Source organism: Myxine glutinosa, chromosome 2 (assembly GCF_964187855.1).
Source record: "Myxine glutinosa chromosome 2, kmMyxGlut1.1, whole genome shotgun sequence".
Lineage (NCBI taxonomy): Eukaryota > Metazoa > Chordata > Myxini > Myxiniformes > Myxinidae > Myxine > Myxine glutinosa.
The window spans coordinates 257,532,187-257,546,482 of NC_136262.1; the positions used below are offsets into that span (position 1 = coordinate 257,532,187).

The 14,296-nt window shown below is 30.8% G+C and overlaps 1 protein-coding gene across 3 annotated transcripts in view; it reads left to right on the forward strand.

The window, feature by feature from the left end:
- LOC137420624 (uncharacterized) overlaps window positions 1–14,296 on the forward strand; it is a 118,168-nt gene that overhangs the window by 30,452 nt on the left and 73,420 nt on the right. For all 3 annotated transcript variants that reach the window (XR_013622510.1, XM_078772478.1, XM_078772479.1), the window contains exon 5: window positions 12,334–12,414. Coding sequence is in view for 2 of the 3 variants with exons in the window: in XM_078772478.1 (XP_078628604.1) it covers window positions 12,334–12,414 (81 nt within the window). In the remaining variant the exon portion in view is untranslated. The remainder of the gene's footprint in view (window positions 1–12,333; window positions 12,415–14,296) is intronic.

Here is a 14,296-nt window from a genome sequence, read left to right on the forward strand (position 1 = left end):
TCTCCCTCTCCTCCTTCTCCTCCCTCTCCCTTTCCTCCTTCTCCTTTTTCTCTCTTTCCTCCTTCTCTTCTTCAACTCCTTCCTCATCCCTTGCTACCCTTGAGTTTGAACCCCAAAGAATATTATACATATACTCATCTGGATTTTGAGATATTCTTGTATCTATAATTATTTTTCTCATAATAGGATACCAATAAGATTTGTTGACGATTTCTAAAAGAGTTTTATATTTCATAACTTTGAGAAGTTCATTTTTATTTAATATTTTAAACAAGTCTCTATTTGTGGGTTTAACAATATCAGTATAAGGCCAGTTTTTTATGACAAAATTCCCATGTATATGCTCCAAATCATAAGGTATGTAATACCGAGCACCCTTTTCTTGTAGGTATCCTTGAATACAAAAATTATAATTCTCTTGTAGTCTTCTTCCTGCCATTTATGTATCAGAAATATATGTGAGATTAATATTATGACAGGTAATACCACCCCATCTTCCCACTACCAAATCGGTTTGTATTCCTCGGCTTTCTATCCTTATCTCATTACCTTCCTTCTTTGTCATGCGAACCATCGCTATACTATCATATATTTTTATTTTCCTAAAATCACGTATTTGTTGTTTACTAATTGTACTTCCACATAAATCCTTATCTTCACCAAGTGGATAATATTCTTCTTTACGAGACTGATTTAAATCATGTAGGTCTTCTATGTTTATTGAAAAAGACCAATTATACCCTAAATCAGGCATATCATACCCCCATTTATTAATTCGCATATTAACTAAATGTCCTTCTTTATAAAATTTAATTGTAAGCAGGTAGTTAAATTCAATGAGGAAAGGTGTATGGTCAGTATAACCAGGTGTTGTGGTTGTAAATTTTACTTGTTTCACAAAACGTGCTGTTTTCTTTAAAGATATATATTGTGATAAATCACTGAATCTAATCAAGTCATTCGCATCTGTAGGGTTTGGATAATTGATTAATTTATAAGTATTCTTCATATTAATATTTTTACTTACACTATATTTTTGTCGTTCAGCCTGTGCCTTTGTATAATAATTTGATAAATCAATATCCTGAGAGGATTTTCCAAAGATAGAACCATCTTTTCCAACATAGGTCATTTATATTAGATAAAAAATGATATCATAAAAATTTTCATTATTGTTGAGTTGAAATAATACATATAAACATAATTGGCCACAACATTTAGAATTAATTTCTTGAACTTGGAATGTTTGATAAACACCATTCTGTAAGAATTGTATTACTTCAACAGGTGGTGGCATACCATAACTATCAAAATAATATTTATCCTGACTATTATGAATACAAACCCAATGAGAACCATTCTGTGTGTCTAAATTCATAATAATATTCTTTGTATTCTTATTTATATGTGTTAATTCATCTCTCATACAAATAACCACATTATCAATTTTTAGTGTTTTACAATACTTAGCTAGTTCTATATTTGACGTTGTATTCTTTCCAAATTGTTTAAACCATTTATCCATTTATTTATGAGAAAGATACAATCCATTACCCCGTTTAGTTAGTTTAACACCCGCTTGAGCGATAGAGGAAAGCATATCTCCAACCAACAATCTAGCTTTATCAGGTAGACTTTCAAGTTTTTGAGCAAAATCTACAATTACACCACTTCCACTAATTTGTTTCTCCAACTCCTTGTTATGTCTTTCCAATTCTTTTTGAGCTTTTAGTTGTGCCTTCCTTTCGTTAGCAGTTTTTACCGCTGCTGAAATACCACCAGTCAATGCTCCCGCCGCACTTAAACCAGCAAATAAAGGAATTAGAAACGGGAGAAATCCTCCTCTTGACTCGTCTATTGAATATTTCTTTAACATAGGTTTCGTCATTTTAATTTTAAGTGATCCAACATCATTTAGTGTTTTTACTTGTGTGTGTGTGAGTAAAACATCAATTCTTACAGCTCCTTTTCTTTGAATTGTATTAACATTAATAATACAAGGCTTTTGATTTTGAATACAAGATGTTAATTTATTAAGATTGATTTGATTAACATATACCCCAACCATTTATTTATGAGAAAAAACCTATGTGATATTAATCATAACACCATTATCTGTATTAATCTGTAATTCTGTTTCCTCCAAAAGCAAACAATATGCATTAACCTCTTCACTCTCCCCTCTTTCAATGTATAGAGAAGTATCCACTCGATTAGACTTTATAGTTTCCTTTTGAGAACTCAGGTCAATTGCGTAGATTGTATAAAGTTTTTGAAACGCAACCATATCCAAAATAGGATCATTATTACCATTACTTTCACACACCTTTTGGTAGGACTTGTAGGCTTCCGCATAATCATTTTTTTCCCAATCAATTTCCAATCTATCTCGTGGATAAAATGTGCCATCAAGAGAAACCCGAAGTTGTTTCACCTTTGCATTATCACTCAGGGCATTATTCTTATTAGTACCGTCCTCTCCATCTGGTTTTTTAAAAATGAGCCAGAGGTATCGTGGCTTTCCTTGAAGAACACCTAAATTCCAAGTGTAGGTAGTGTGTTCCAGTTTAACGTGTTGACATCTTCTTTTAAGGTATGATACATTTAGCGGTTTCTTTGAGTTAAGTCTTCTATTTAACATCTCTTCCGTTTTAAGATTAGGAGTATATTCACTGATATACCAACACAAATCATTAATAACAAATTTATTATTTTCTCCAAAAGCATTTTCATCCCCAAAAAGCAATCTATTTACATTATCATTCCTTTGTAGTTGAAATCTAATTTTAAGCCCATACAAAACTTTATCATAATCACAAAATCCAAATATACCTTTCAGAGGTACTGCTACGGTAAAACTATTCTCAGCTTTTGCGTCATCATTATACATTGACTTCCTTTGACTATAACCAGGGTCTGCGTTTGTACCCGTTGACATATCAGGAATAAAACCCTCAACAGCTCCCTTACCCATTCTATCACTAAACGAATATAGTGTAAATTTCATCATTTCAGATGTAGCAGAGACATAATCAACCGCTTCAACCTCTTGTGTTCCAATATACAGGCGGACACTGTCAAACATTTTCCAGAAGAAATCATTTACGAGTGTAGCATTAGTATTATTCGCAGCCTTAGTGAATTTAAATTTACACAGCAAGAAACTATCAGCTATATTCAAGTAAGTTTGTTGATTATTTATTTCAAAACTTTTTGTTCCGTTTGAATTCCAGTCTGTTCCTGTTATAGCATTTACCTTAAAATAGTCTTCCTTTTTAGTGGAGTTTGAAATGATAATCGTATCATCCAAATCATAGATACTATCAATCGCTTCCATACTTGTATTTATATAGCATTAAAATTGTTGAAACCCTGACCCAAGTATTTTAATGATTTTTTGTCGTTCTTGTGAAGATAGTTGAGTTTTACCTTTTTTTATTTCTTTGATTGCTTGTAATTTATGAGACTCCTTTTGAGCATCTTTTATACTCTTTATAGCACCCGCAACGGAGCCCACGGCAGAAGCAGTTGAACCAATTAGGTCTTTATGTTTAAGGATGGTTGAACCAATACCCATTAGAGTATCAATTATCCCATCTCCTTTATTTCGAAATTGATGACCTACACCTCGTTGTCTCTTAGGTTTATAGTATCCTCTACCCACATACCTTGTATAGTCTGGTGAAAGGAACATGCCCTCCCCTGTAATTATTTTATATTTTCCCAACTCGTGTTTTCTCACAATAACCATTATTTATTTATTGAAAAACTTCACGTAGGTGAATTCTGATGGATATAATTTCATCATTAAAGGATATCATACGATTATCTTGGTCGGTTATCCTAAAATTTACTCTGTATATGGTTTTTCCTGACACAGGTAAATAGACAAGATTTTTTGGTTCCATATTAAATTTATAACCAATCGGGGTTGAGTATGCACTGAATGAAAATATTGTATTTGTTCTTATTCCATCGTTATAAGCACCATCAATCAAATCACAATGAATTAATACTGAATTTATACCGGAGGATATTTGGATAACATTATCACTGTAAAACGTCCCGTTATTTTCAATCTTTTTTGAAGAGAAACCCAATAGCTCTCTAAACGAATTTTCAATCGTGAAATCAACTTTATAATTATTTTTAAGTTTAATAGTTGATTTTGAAGTGTGTTTTTGAATATCTATTACAATATTTTTTGGTTCATCACCTTTTTCTTTCATAAGGCGAGAGACTTCTGAAGATATTTGAGAAATCTCGTAAGCTCCAGGTGAAACGGTTATAGTTTTATATCCACTTCCTGGATTATAACTAAACTTGTTGTTTTTCTCTGTGATATTAAACAAGGTATTATAAGTTTCCATTGACAATAAAGATGCCTCATATGAGGTAAGGGGGTCAAGTTGTAGTGGGTAAGGGAATGAAGCTGTGTAATCGCTCGTTGTGAAATTAAAACTAAGAATTGTGCTTCTCATCTTATTTAATATCTAATAAAATATCTTTGTATTGACATTTATTAATTATTTTCAGATTCATCAACTGATCTAAAATGGCTGAGGATTCATTAAAACAATTGTTGTTTCCAGCCTTCTTACTACCTAACAACAATAATAGCCTATTAACTAATTGTGATGGGTCATTTGGAAGAAAACTAACACCTGAACCAAGTTTACTTAAAGCATCAATAATATGTTTCTCCTTCTCATTCTTCTTACTTTTACCAGCAACAGAAACTCCATAATCAAGTGCATTTAACAACTCAATATATACCCTATCTTCCTCTCTTTCCATATCAAGTGGTTCCTCAAAATATTTTGAACCGCTGAATCCGGGGTTTGTTAGAAGAAACATTAATCTTGGAGTTAATTTAACATTTGGTTGAGTAGAACTCAAGAACATCAATTCATCATTAAATATCAATACCTTTTCTTCCACAAGATGAAACACTGCTGGTTCTTCTGTTGGAATGAGACCTGCTCTGGTTTTTGAACCCGCCGAATATTCATTGTTTTGAAGAGCTTCCACAACATAATTAGGGGGTTGATTTACCTCCTCAAGTTTCCGAAATAATCCCTCGTCATCATATTCTAATTCACCAAGTTCTTGTTTTGTTATCTGACTAAAATCTTTGAGCATTTGAAGTTTTTTCGGAGTAAATTCTACCGTGGGAACTGTAGGTGAGTGTTGAGTTTTCAAAAGTGGTTTAAAGAATTTCTCTTGTTTTCTTTCAAAGGCTTCTTCACCAGTTAGTTTCTGTCTCCGTTTCTTCTTTATCTCTTCCTGTTGTTTAACAACTTTTGAAACTAATTGTTGATGTTCCTTAAACTTTCTTTCTCTTTCTTCGGTATTCATTTTCTGTATTTATTTATTGAAAAATATCATTTAGTATCTCATCTTGTTTCACAACAATATATTTATATTTTCCAATCGTGTGTTTCATATAATTTTCAAATTCTTTTTTACTACATAACGTAGAGCAATTATCTCTCCAAAAATTATTTACATCTATTGAATTTAACTTAAATAAAATAAAAGTATTGGCATTGTTTCTTATTGAGCGTCGAGGGAGTTGAAAATATGATTGACTAAGATATATACAATTACAAGAAGAATGTCTCCCTCTTGTATAGTAGCTATCCATTACTGTTTGGTTTCTCTCATTAACACAATCATCAAAGATGACGAGGTTCTTTTTTGATTTATCTAAATCTTGAGGTGAAGGTATATCATCCGTATTATCACTGAGAATACAAGTTATGGGTTTCGATTTTGATTTCTGTGTATCACAAAATAGTTGTATTATATCCTCAATGTTATAATCATTTAGTTTGTTTTGAAGTTTAAATAAACCGATAATGTCTTCCTTTTTAAGACCTGCATTAAAACCCTGTGAGAGTAGTTGATACTCGGGTTGAAAACTTGACTTTGTAAAAATTATTAAATTATCATAATCTAAAAAATTAGGACCAAGGAGCATCTTTAAAAGTAAACAGGTTTTCCCACATCCGCTTGAACCAACTATTAGACATCTCAATGAATTTGGAATGTTTTTATGGTTATTAAACTTTATCTTATTTTCCCAAACGGGTAAAAAATCATTCATTTATATATTTGGAAAACAAGTCATCTAACTTTTTTTGAGCTATTTTAGAAACTCTATATTTTATCCTGAGTTCGGGTTTAATTTCAAAATAATTCATTATTTTATTTATATAGTATCTTGTATTAACATTTCCATTAAAATTATTTTGAATAATAAATATCATTAAACCCTTATACATTTCCTCAATACAAAGAGTCTCTTTCCTTGTAAGAAATGGTGTATTATCACCATAATGCTTAACATTCATCTCTCTTATTAATCTTGTAAAGTAATTCATTTTTGGTTCTAATTTAAAAGAGTTATATGTTTTTTTATATTTCTTATTATCATTAATTAGAATATAATCACAGAATAAACATTGTTTATATGAACCCTCATTATTAAGCCCTATTCTATCACAAGCCGGACAATTCTCTAATTTATCATATGGAGAGTCTGGAAATTCTAAATATCCTTCAGAACTTATCATATTTATATAGTAAATTTTTACTTAAACTAAACGCAAGTTTATTCATTAATAAATACAATGTTTCAAAGCACAAAAGACAAATTTCAATCAATCTCTACTTCGGTGGAAGATATAGAAAAATATGTCAAAGATGTTAAATTGAACAAAGATAAATATGGAAATTTTTGGGTAAAACCAGTTATGGAAAATAACATGAGCCCCTCTATTTCATTTAAAGGAAGAGCTCTAACTATACCTGGAAAGACATCCATTAAAGTAAATCTAACAAAAGTTTCTCCTCTACTCCTGGCAATTTATTCAAAGCTTGAAAAAGTGATTGACCACGATACTTTGAAAAAGAATGATAAGACCATTAATAATTCTAGAGGAGACATTTGTATTTTCTTTAATAATCCAAAGGGTGTAGATCTAAGTAAAATGAATGATGTTAATATTTCTGGTGAAATGTCATTTCGTTCTATGATAGTTAGAGATTATTTAAAGATAACTTTTGATATAAAAATTGTCGAGATTGAATCTGTTAATGAAAGAAAGTATATAGATATTGATGGGAATATTTTTCTTGCTAATTAAATACGAGTCAATACAGCAGTGAAGATTTTACTATTTCATTGAACTCGGACGATAGTGATGATAGTATTTCATTGAACTTGGACGATGGTGATGATAGTATTTCATTGAACACAGATGATAGTTATGATACTAATAGTTTGTGCTCAAATGATAGTTATGAGAGTAGCTTTATTGATGACTCTGAGTATGATTCTGAGTATTCATGTGATAGTTATGACTTAGATGATTCTGAGTGAAAAAGTGTTTTAGTTTAAGCACAGCGATATATATAAAACGGAGCTGTAAAGCCCAAAAGTGTTTTATTTTAAGCACAGTGATATATATAAAACACCACGTTTTCTCACGCTATAAATATGGTTTATTGTGATACTTGCGAGAAGGAAGTAAAATATTATAAACAACATATTCTCACCGCAAAACATACATACAACATTTTAAACAAAGTTTCCCCTCTTCCACCTGAAACAAAACACTGTTCTACATGTAATAAAAATATCCTCAAGAAAGGCTTCAAAATACATCTTAAAACAAATCTACATTTATCAAATTTTATCACAACTAAAAACTCTGATGGAGCATTCAAAGGACATATTAAAATAAGAGTCTTTAACTTCAAACCTCCTGAACCAGAGTCTATAGTTGATGCTGTAGAAATAGTTAAACCTGCTGTTCAAACGTTGATTGAAAAAACACTAAAGGAAATGAAACCACTTAAATTTTATATGGGAGTAAAATTAGAAATGACAAAGGATGAAGGAGTTATAGATGCACCATACATGAGAACTGAGCCACACTTTATATCTTCATATCAAGATTTTAAAACATCAGGAGTCTATGATGAACTTATTAAACAAGAGCAAGATGTGGATAATTCAATCGTAGGAAGTGGATTCAATATAGGAAAAATTATTTACATAGACATTCATATTCTTAAATCAGATCCTCTAAAAGCTTCTTCTTACATTGATTTACCCAGTGTTATCAAAAATAGAAAAGCAGTTATCAATATCAAAAATAAAGACAATAAATGTTTTCTCTGGTCTATTTTAGCACACTTACATCCTCCACATTTTCATGATGAAAGAGTATCTCATTATAAAAAATATGAGAATACATTAAATACGAAAGATCTAAAGTTTCCGATGACTTTAAATGATATTCCTAAATTTGAAAAGATGAATTAATTTATCAGTTAATGTTTATGGTCTAACAGAAACAAACAACATTCAGGTTTTAAAGCTTTCTGACAATTGTAAACAAACTCATATTAATCTTCTATATTTTAATTCAGACGAAAATTCACATTATACATACATCAAAGATATTGCTAAATTAATAAAACCACAAGTCTGTAAGAGAACAAATAAAATATATATTTGTTTGCGTTGTCTTAACTTCTTCAATTCACAAGAAAGATTAGATAAACATTCAAATTATTGTGGCGAACATAAATCAACGGTAATCAATATGCCTAAAGAAGGCTCAAAGATCACATTCAAAGATGAAAATAAAAAGATCAAACATCCATTTGTTATATATGCTGATTTTGAAAGTATTTTAGAAAAAATTGATACTGCTTCTCCAGATCCAAAAGAATCATACACAAATAAATATCAAAAACATACTCCTTGTGGTTTTTGTTATTATATCAAATCATCCGTTGGTGATAAATATAACAAGTTAGAGATGTATAGAGGCTCAAATACCCCAGAGGAGTTTGTGAAACGACTAGAAAAAGACTGTGTTCGATTAACCAAGATAATGAGAGAAACCAATAAACCAATGTCCTTAACAAGTAAAGAAAAAAGGGAATTTATAAAAAACAATGTCTGTCATATTTGTGAGGAGAAAATTGGTAAAGGTCTAAAGGTTAGAGACCATTGTCATCTCACTGGTAAATATAGAGGTCCGGCTCATCAAAGTTGTAATATTAATTATCAACTCCCCTCTTTCATTCCTGTCTTTCTTCATAACAACGCTCATTATGATACACATCTATTTATCAAGGAACTCTCAAAGACTTCTGGAAGTATCTCAGCAATTCCAAACACGGATCAGAAATACATTTCATTCACAAAAACAATTCACACATCTCCTATTACTCATATCAGATTTCTTGATACATTTAAATTCATGGCAAGTCCATTGGTTAACTTGGTTCAAAATCTAAAAGAGTTTCCATGTCTTTCAGAGTATTTTTTAGATAAAGATTTTCTAACACAAAAGGGAATTTACCCCTATGACTATATGGACTCATTTGAGAGATTCAATGAAACACAACTTCCTTCAAAAGAAAATTTCTATAACAAATTAAACAACAGTAATATATCTGATAAAGATTATGTACACGCACAAAATGTTTGGGAAAAATATAACATCAAGAATCTTGGCGAGTATCACGATTTGTATCTCAAAACTGATGTGCTTTTATTGGCCGATGTATTTGAAGCCTTTAGATCTGTTTGTCGCACTGGATATGGATTGGATCCTGCTCACTACTACACAGCACCTGGATTGGCCTGGAGTGCGATGTTGAAAATGACAAAACAAGGTTTGGATTTGATAACCGATGTTGATATGCTTTTGATGATTGAAAAGGCAAAAAGAGGTGGAATTTCACAAGTCTGCTCGAGTAGATACGCAAAAGCAAATAACAAATATCTTCCAAATTATGATCCAACGAAAGAGAGTTCTTACTTGATGTACTATGACGCAAACAACCTGTATGGCTGGGCAATGTCTCAGGCTCTTCCTTATGGAAAACTTAGATGGGTAAAGGAAAAAGACTACAAAAACGTTTTACAAGATGTATGTATCTCTACACAAAAAGAATTGGATGAAGAAAAAGTTGGTTATTATTTTGAAATTGATTTAAAATATCCAGAGGAACTCCATAACCTACACAAAGATCTCCCATTTGCTTGTGAGAAAGAAAGTCCAAAGAAAGAATGGTTGAGTGATTATCAACGATCGTTTGATATAGGTGAATCAACAGAAAAATTACTTACTACATTATATAACAAGAAAAATTATGTTCTACACCAAAGAAATTTGCGACAATATTTATCAAAAGGTCTAAGAGTAGAGAAGATCCATAGGGTTCTAAAGTTCAATCAAAGTCATTGGTTAAAGGGGTACATTGATTTTAATACACAAAGAAGAACAGAGTCAAAAACAGATTTTGAGAAAGACTTTTATAAATTGATGAATAATGCGGTCTTTGGTAAGACTATGGAGAATGTGAGGAAAAGACAAAATATCAGATTATCAACATCTTGGGAACAAGCATCAAAATTAATTAATAGACCGAGTTTTACTCGAGCTGAGGTCTTTACTGAGAACTTTTGTGCGATCCATTTGATTAAAGAGAGTATTGAAATGAACAAACCTATTTATATTGGGACAACAATTCTTGATTTATCAAAGTCATTAATGTATGATTACTTTTATAATAACTTGAGGAAGAAATATCAAAATGATGTTAATCTACTTTATATGGATACAGATAGTTTTATTTTGAAAATTAATACCAACGATGTTTATTCAGACATGAAAAGAGACATTAATATCTATGACACGAGTAATTACAGTCCAGAGAGTGAGTTGTTCTCTTCTAAAAATAAAAAGGTGATTGGAAAGTTCAAGGATGAATTAGGAGGAAATGTCATGAGTGAATTTGTGGGATTGAGGTCTAAGGCTTATGCTTATAAATACATTGTGAATAACGTTGAAAAAACTGATAAGAAATTAAAAGGTGTAAAGAAAAATGTCATTAAAGAAACAATAAACTTTAAGGATTATTATAACTGTTTAACAACAAAGAAAGAAGAGTTTAGAAAGATTAATGGAATAAGAAGTTATAAACATCAATTATATTCAGAAGAGGTGAATAAGAAAGCATTGGGGGCTTTTGATGATAAGAGGTTTATTTTAGAAAATGGAATTGATAGTCTCCCTTATGGTTATATAAGTATATAAGTGATAAGATATATATAAGTGATAAGATATATATAAGTGATAAGATATATATAAGTGATAAGATATACATAAGTGATAAGATATATATAAGTGATAAGTTAAAAAGGGGGGGTTGGGGATTTTAATGGGCTACCGCCGCCTTTTTTACTATTATATAAATGATAGAACCAAGTATCAACCAGACTAAAGAGTGGAGGTGTAATCAACCTTGGTATATAAATGGAAAACATAATGAATGTGAAAAATATCAAATAGGTATAATTGAAAAGGCAACTGGTAAAAAAATTCACAAAACAAATAAGAGAATTAATTTAAATACCGGTGAATTGGGTAAAAAAGATGGAAATATTTTTGAGTGGACGGAAAACTTTGATGGTTGTCAGGAAAATATATACTTTAATTTTAAAATGGTATGTGGCACTGGAGGTGCTCAAACAAGAACATTGAGGGAGGTTTACCATTTTATCTTAGCTCAGTTAAAATATCTTAATAAAGAACCAAACTCAAACATATTTTTTGTTAATATATTAGATGGTGAAGAGAGTTGTAGGAGAATTAAATTATTTCCCACGCATAAACAAATATTTGTAGGGTCGTTGTTTGAGTGGGTTATATTCACCAGATGATATTAAGAGTAAAAGGTTAAAAGGTTCATAAGGTCAGAAGGATCACAGGTGTTTAAGTGGTCTAATGAATAAGGATAACATGTCAAAAGGTTAGAAGGTTCGTAAAGAACAGGGTGAGAGAAATAGAGGTCTTTAGGGGCAATGAGGGAGGGAAAGAATTAATATGGAAGTGAATGGGTCAAAGATTAATCTGCCAGATGATATGTAGAAGAAGGATGATAGGTCTATAAGAGAAAACAAATATTTGTAGTGTTTGAGTGGTCTAATGAACAACATTAAGGATAGGTACTACAGACAAAAGGTTTATAAAGATGAGGGTGGGAGAAATAGAGGTGTTTATGATTTTTGAAAAAGACAAGGGGGTAAATGACATTAGATAGGGATTTCCCATGTTAAACGGAGGTGTCCCAGAAGCAACATTATTACACTACTAACGTGTTTCCCGTTTACAAACGTCATGTATGGATGCCCTCTTTTGTTGAACATGAATGTTTGTTATGTTTGCTTGGCAGATGTGTTTAGACCAATCAGCATCAAATGATTTATTTTTGTCCATCATTTTCACTTTTGCCTTTCAGACTCAGTTGGTCTTTCCTGATGGAAGCGTCTCGGACACATCGATTGAAGTTGATTTGAAAAACAACAATGAAAAGCTCGAGGTAAGATTTATTTAATTCTGACTGAAAAACAACAATGAAAAGCTCGAGGTAAGATTTATTTAATTCTGACTGAAAAACAACAATGAAAAGTTTGAAGTTGGATTTATTTAATTCTGCCAGAAAAACAACAATGAAAAGCTAGAGGGTAAAATTTATTTAATTCTGACTGAAAAACAACAATGAAACGCTCGAGGTAAGATTTATTTAATTCTGACTGAAAAACAACAATGAAAAGTTTGAAGTTGGATTTATTTAATTCTGCCAGAAAAACAACAATGAAAAGCTAGAGGGTAAAATTAATTTAATTCTGCCCGAAAAACAACGATGAAAAGCTCGAGGTAAGATTTATTTAATTCTGACTGAAAAACAACAATGAAAAGCTCGAGGTAAGATTTATTTAATTCTGACTGAAAAACAACAATGAAAAGTTTGAAGTTGGATTTATTTAATTCTGCCAGAAAAACAACAATGAAAAGCTAGAGGGTAAAATTAATTTAATTCTGCCCGAAAAACAACGATGAAAAGCTCGAGGTAAGATTTATTTAATTCTGACTGAAAAACAACAATGAAAAGCTCGAGGTAAGATTTATTTAATTCTGACTGAAAAACAACAATTAAAAGGTCGAGGTAAGATTTATTTAATTCTGACTGAAAAACAACAATGAAAATCTAGAAGTTAGATTTGTTTAATTCTGCCGGAAAAACAACAATGAAAAGTTTGAAGTTGGATTTATTTAAATCTGCCAGAAAAACAACAACGAAAAGCTAGAGGGTAAAATTTATTTAATTCTGCCCGAAAAACATCGATGAAAAGCTAGAGGGTAAAATTTATTTAATTCTGCCCGAAAAACATCGATGAAAAGCTTGAGATAAGATTTATTTAATTCTGACTGAAAAACAACAATGAAAAACTTGAGATAAGATTTATTTAATTCTGACTGAAAAACAACAATGAAAAGCTTGAGTTACGATTTATTTAATTTTGACTGAAAAACAACAATGAAAAACGTGAGATAAGATTTATTTAATTCTGACTGAAAAACAACAATGAAAAGCTCGAGGTAAGATTTATTTAATTCTGACTGAAAAACAACAATGAAAAGTTTGAAGTTAGATTTGTTTAATTCTGCCTGAAAAACAACAATGAAAAGCTTGAGTTACGATTTATTTAATTGTGACCAAAAAACAACAATGAAAAGCTTGAAGTTAGATTTGTTTAATTCTGCCTGAAAAACAACAATGAAAAGCTAGAGGGTAAAATTTATTTAATTCTGCCTGAAAAACAACGATGAAAAGCTTGGAGTTAGATTTATTTAATTCCAACTGAAAAACAACAATGAAAAGCTAGAGGGTAAAATTTATATAATTCTGCCTGAAAAACAACGATGAAAAGCTTGGAGTTAGATTTATTTAATTATAACTGAAAAACAACAATGAAAAGCTAGAGGGTAAAATTTATTTAATTCTGCCTGAAAAACAACGATGAAAAGCTTGGAGTTAGATTTGTTTAATCCTGACTGAAAAACAACAATTGAAAAGCTAGAAGTTAGATTTATTTAATTCTGCCTGAAAAACAATGATGAAAAGCTCTAGGTAAGATTTATTTAATTCTAACTGAAAAACAACGATGAAAAACTCGAGGTAAGTTTTATTTAATTCTGACTGAAAAACAACAATGAAAAGCTCGAGGTAAGATTTATTTAATTCTGACTGAAAAACAACAATGATAAGTTTGAAGTTGGATTTATTTAATTCTGCCAGAAAAACAACAATGAAAAGCTAGAGGGTAAAATTAATTTAATTCTGCCCGAAAAACAACAATTAAAAGCTCGAGGTAAGATTTATTTAATTCTGACTGAAAAACAACAATGAAAAGCTCGAG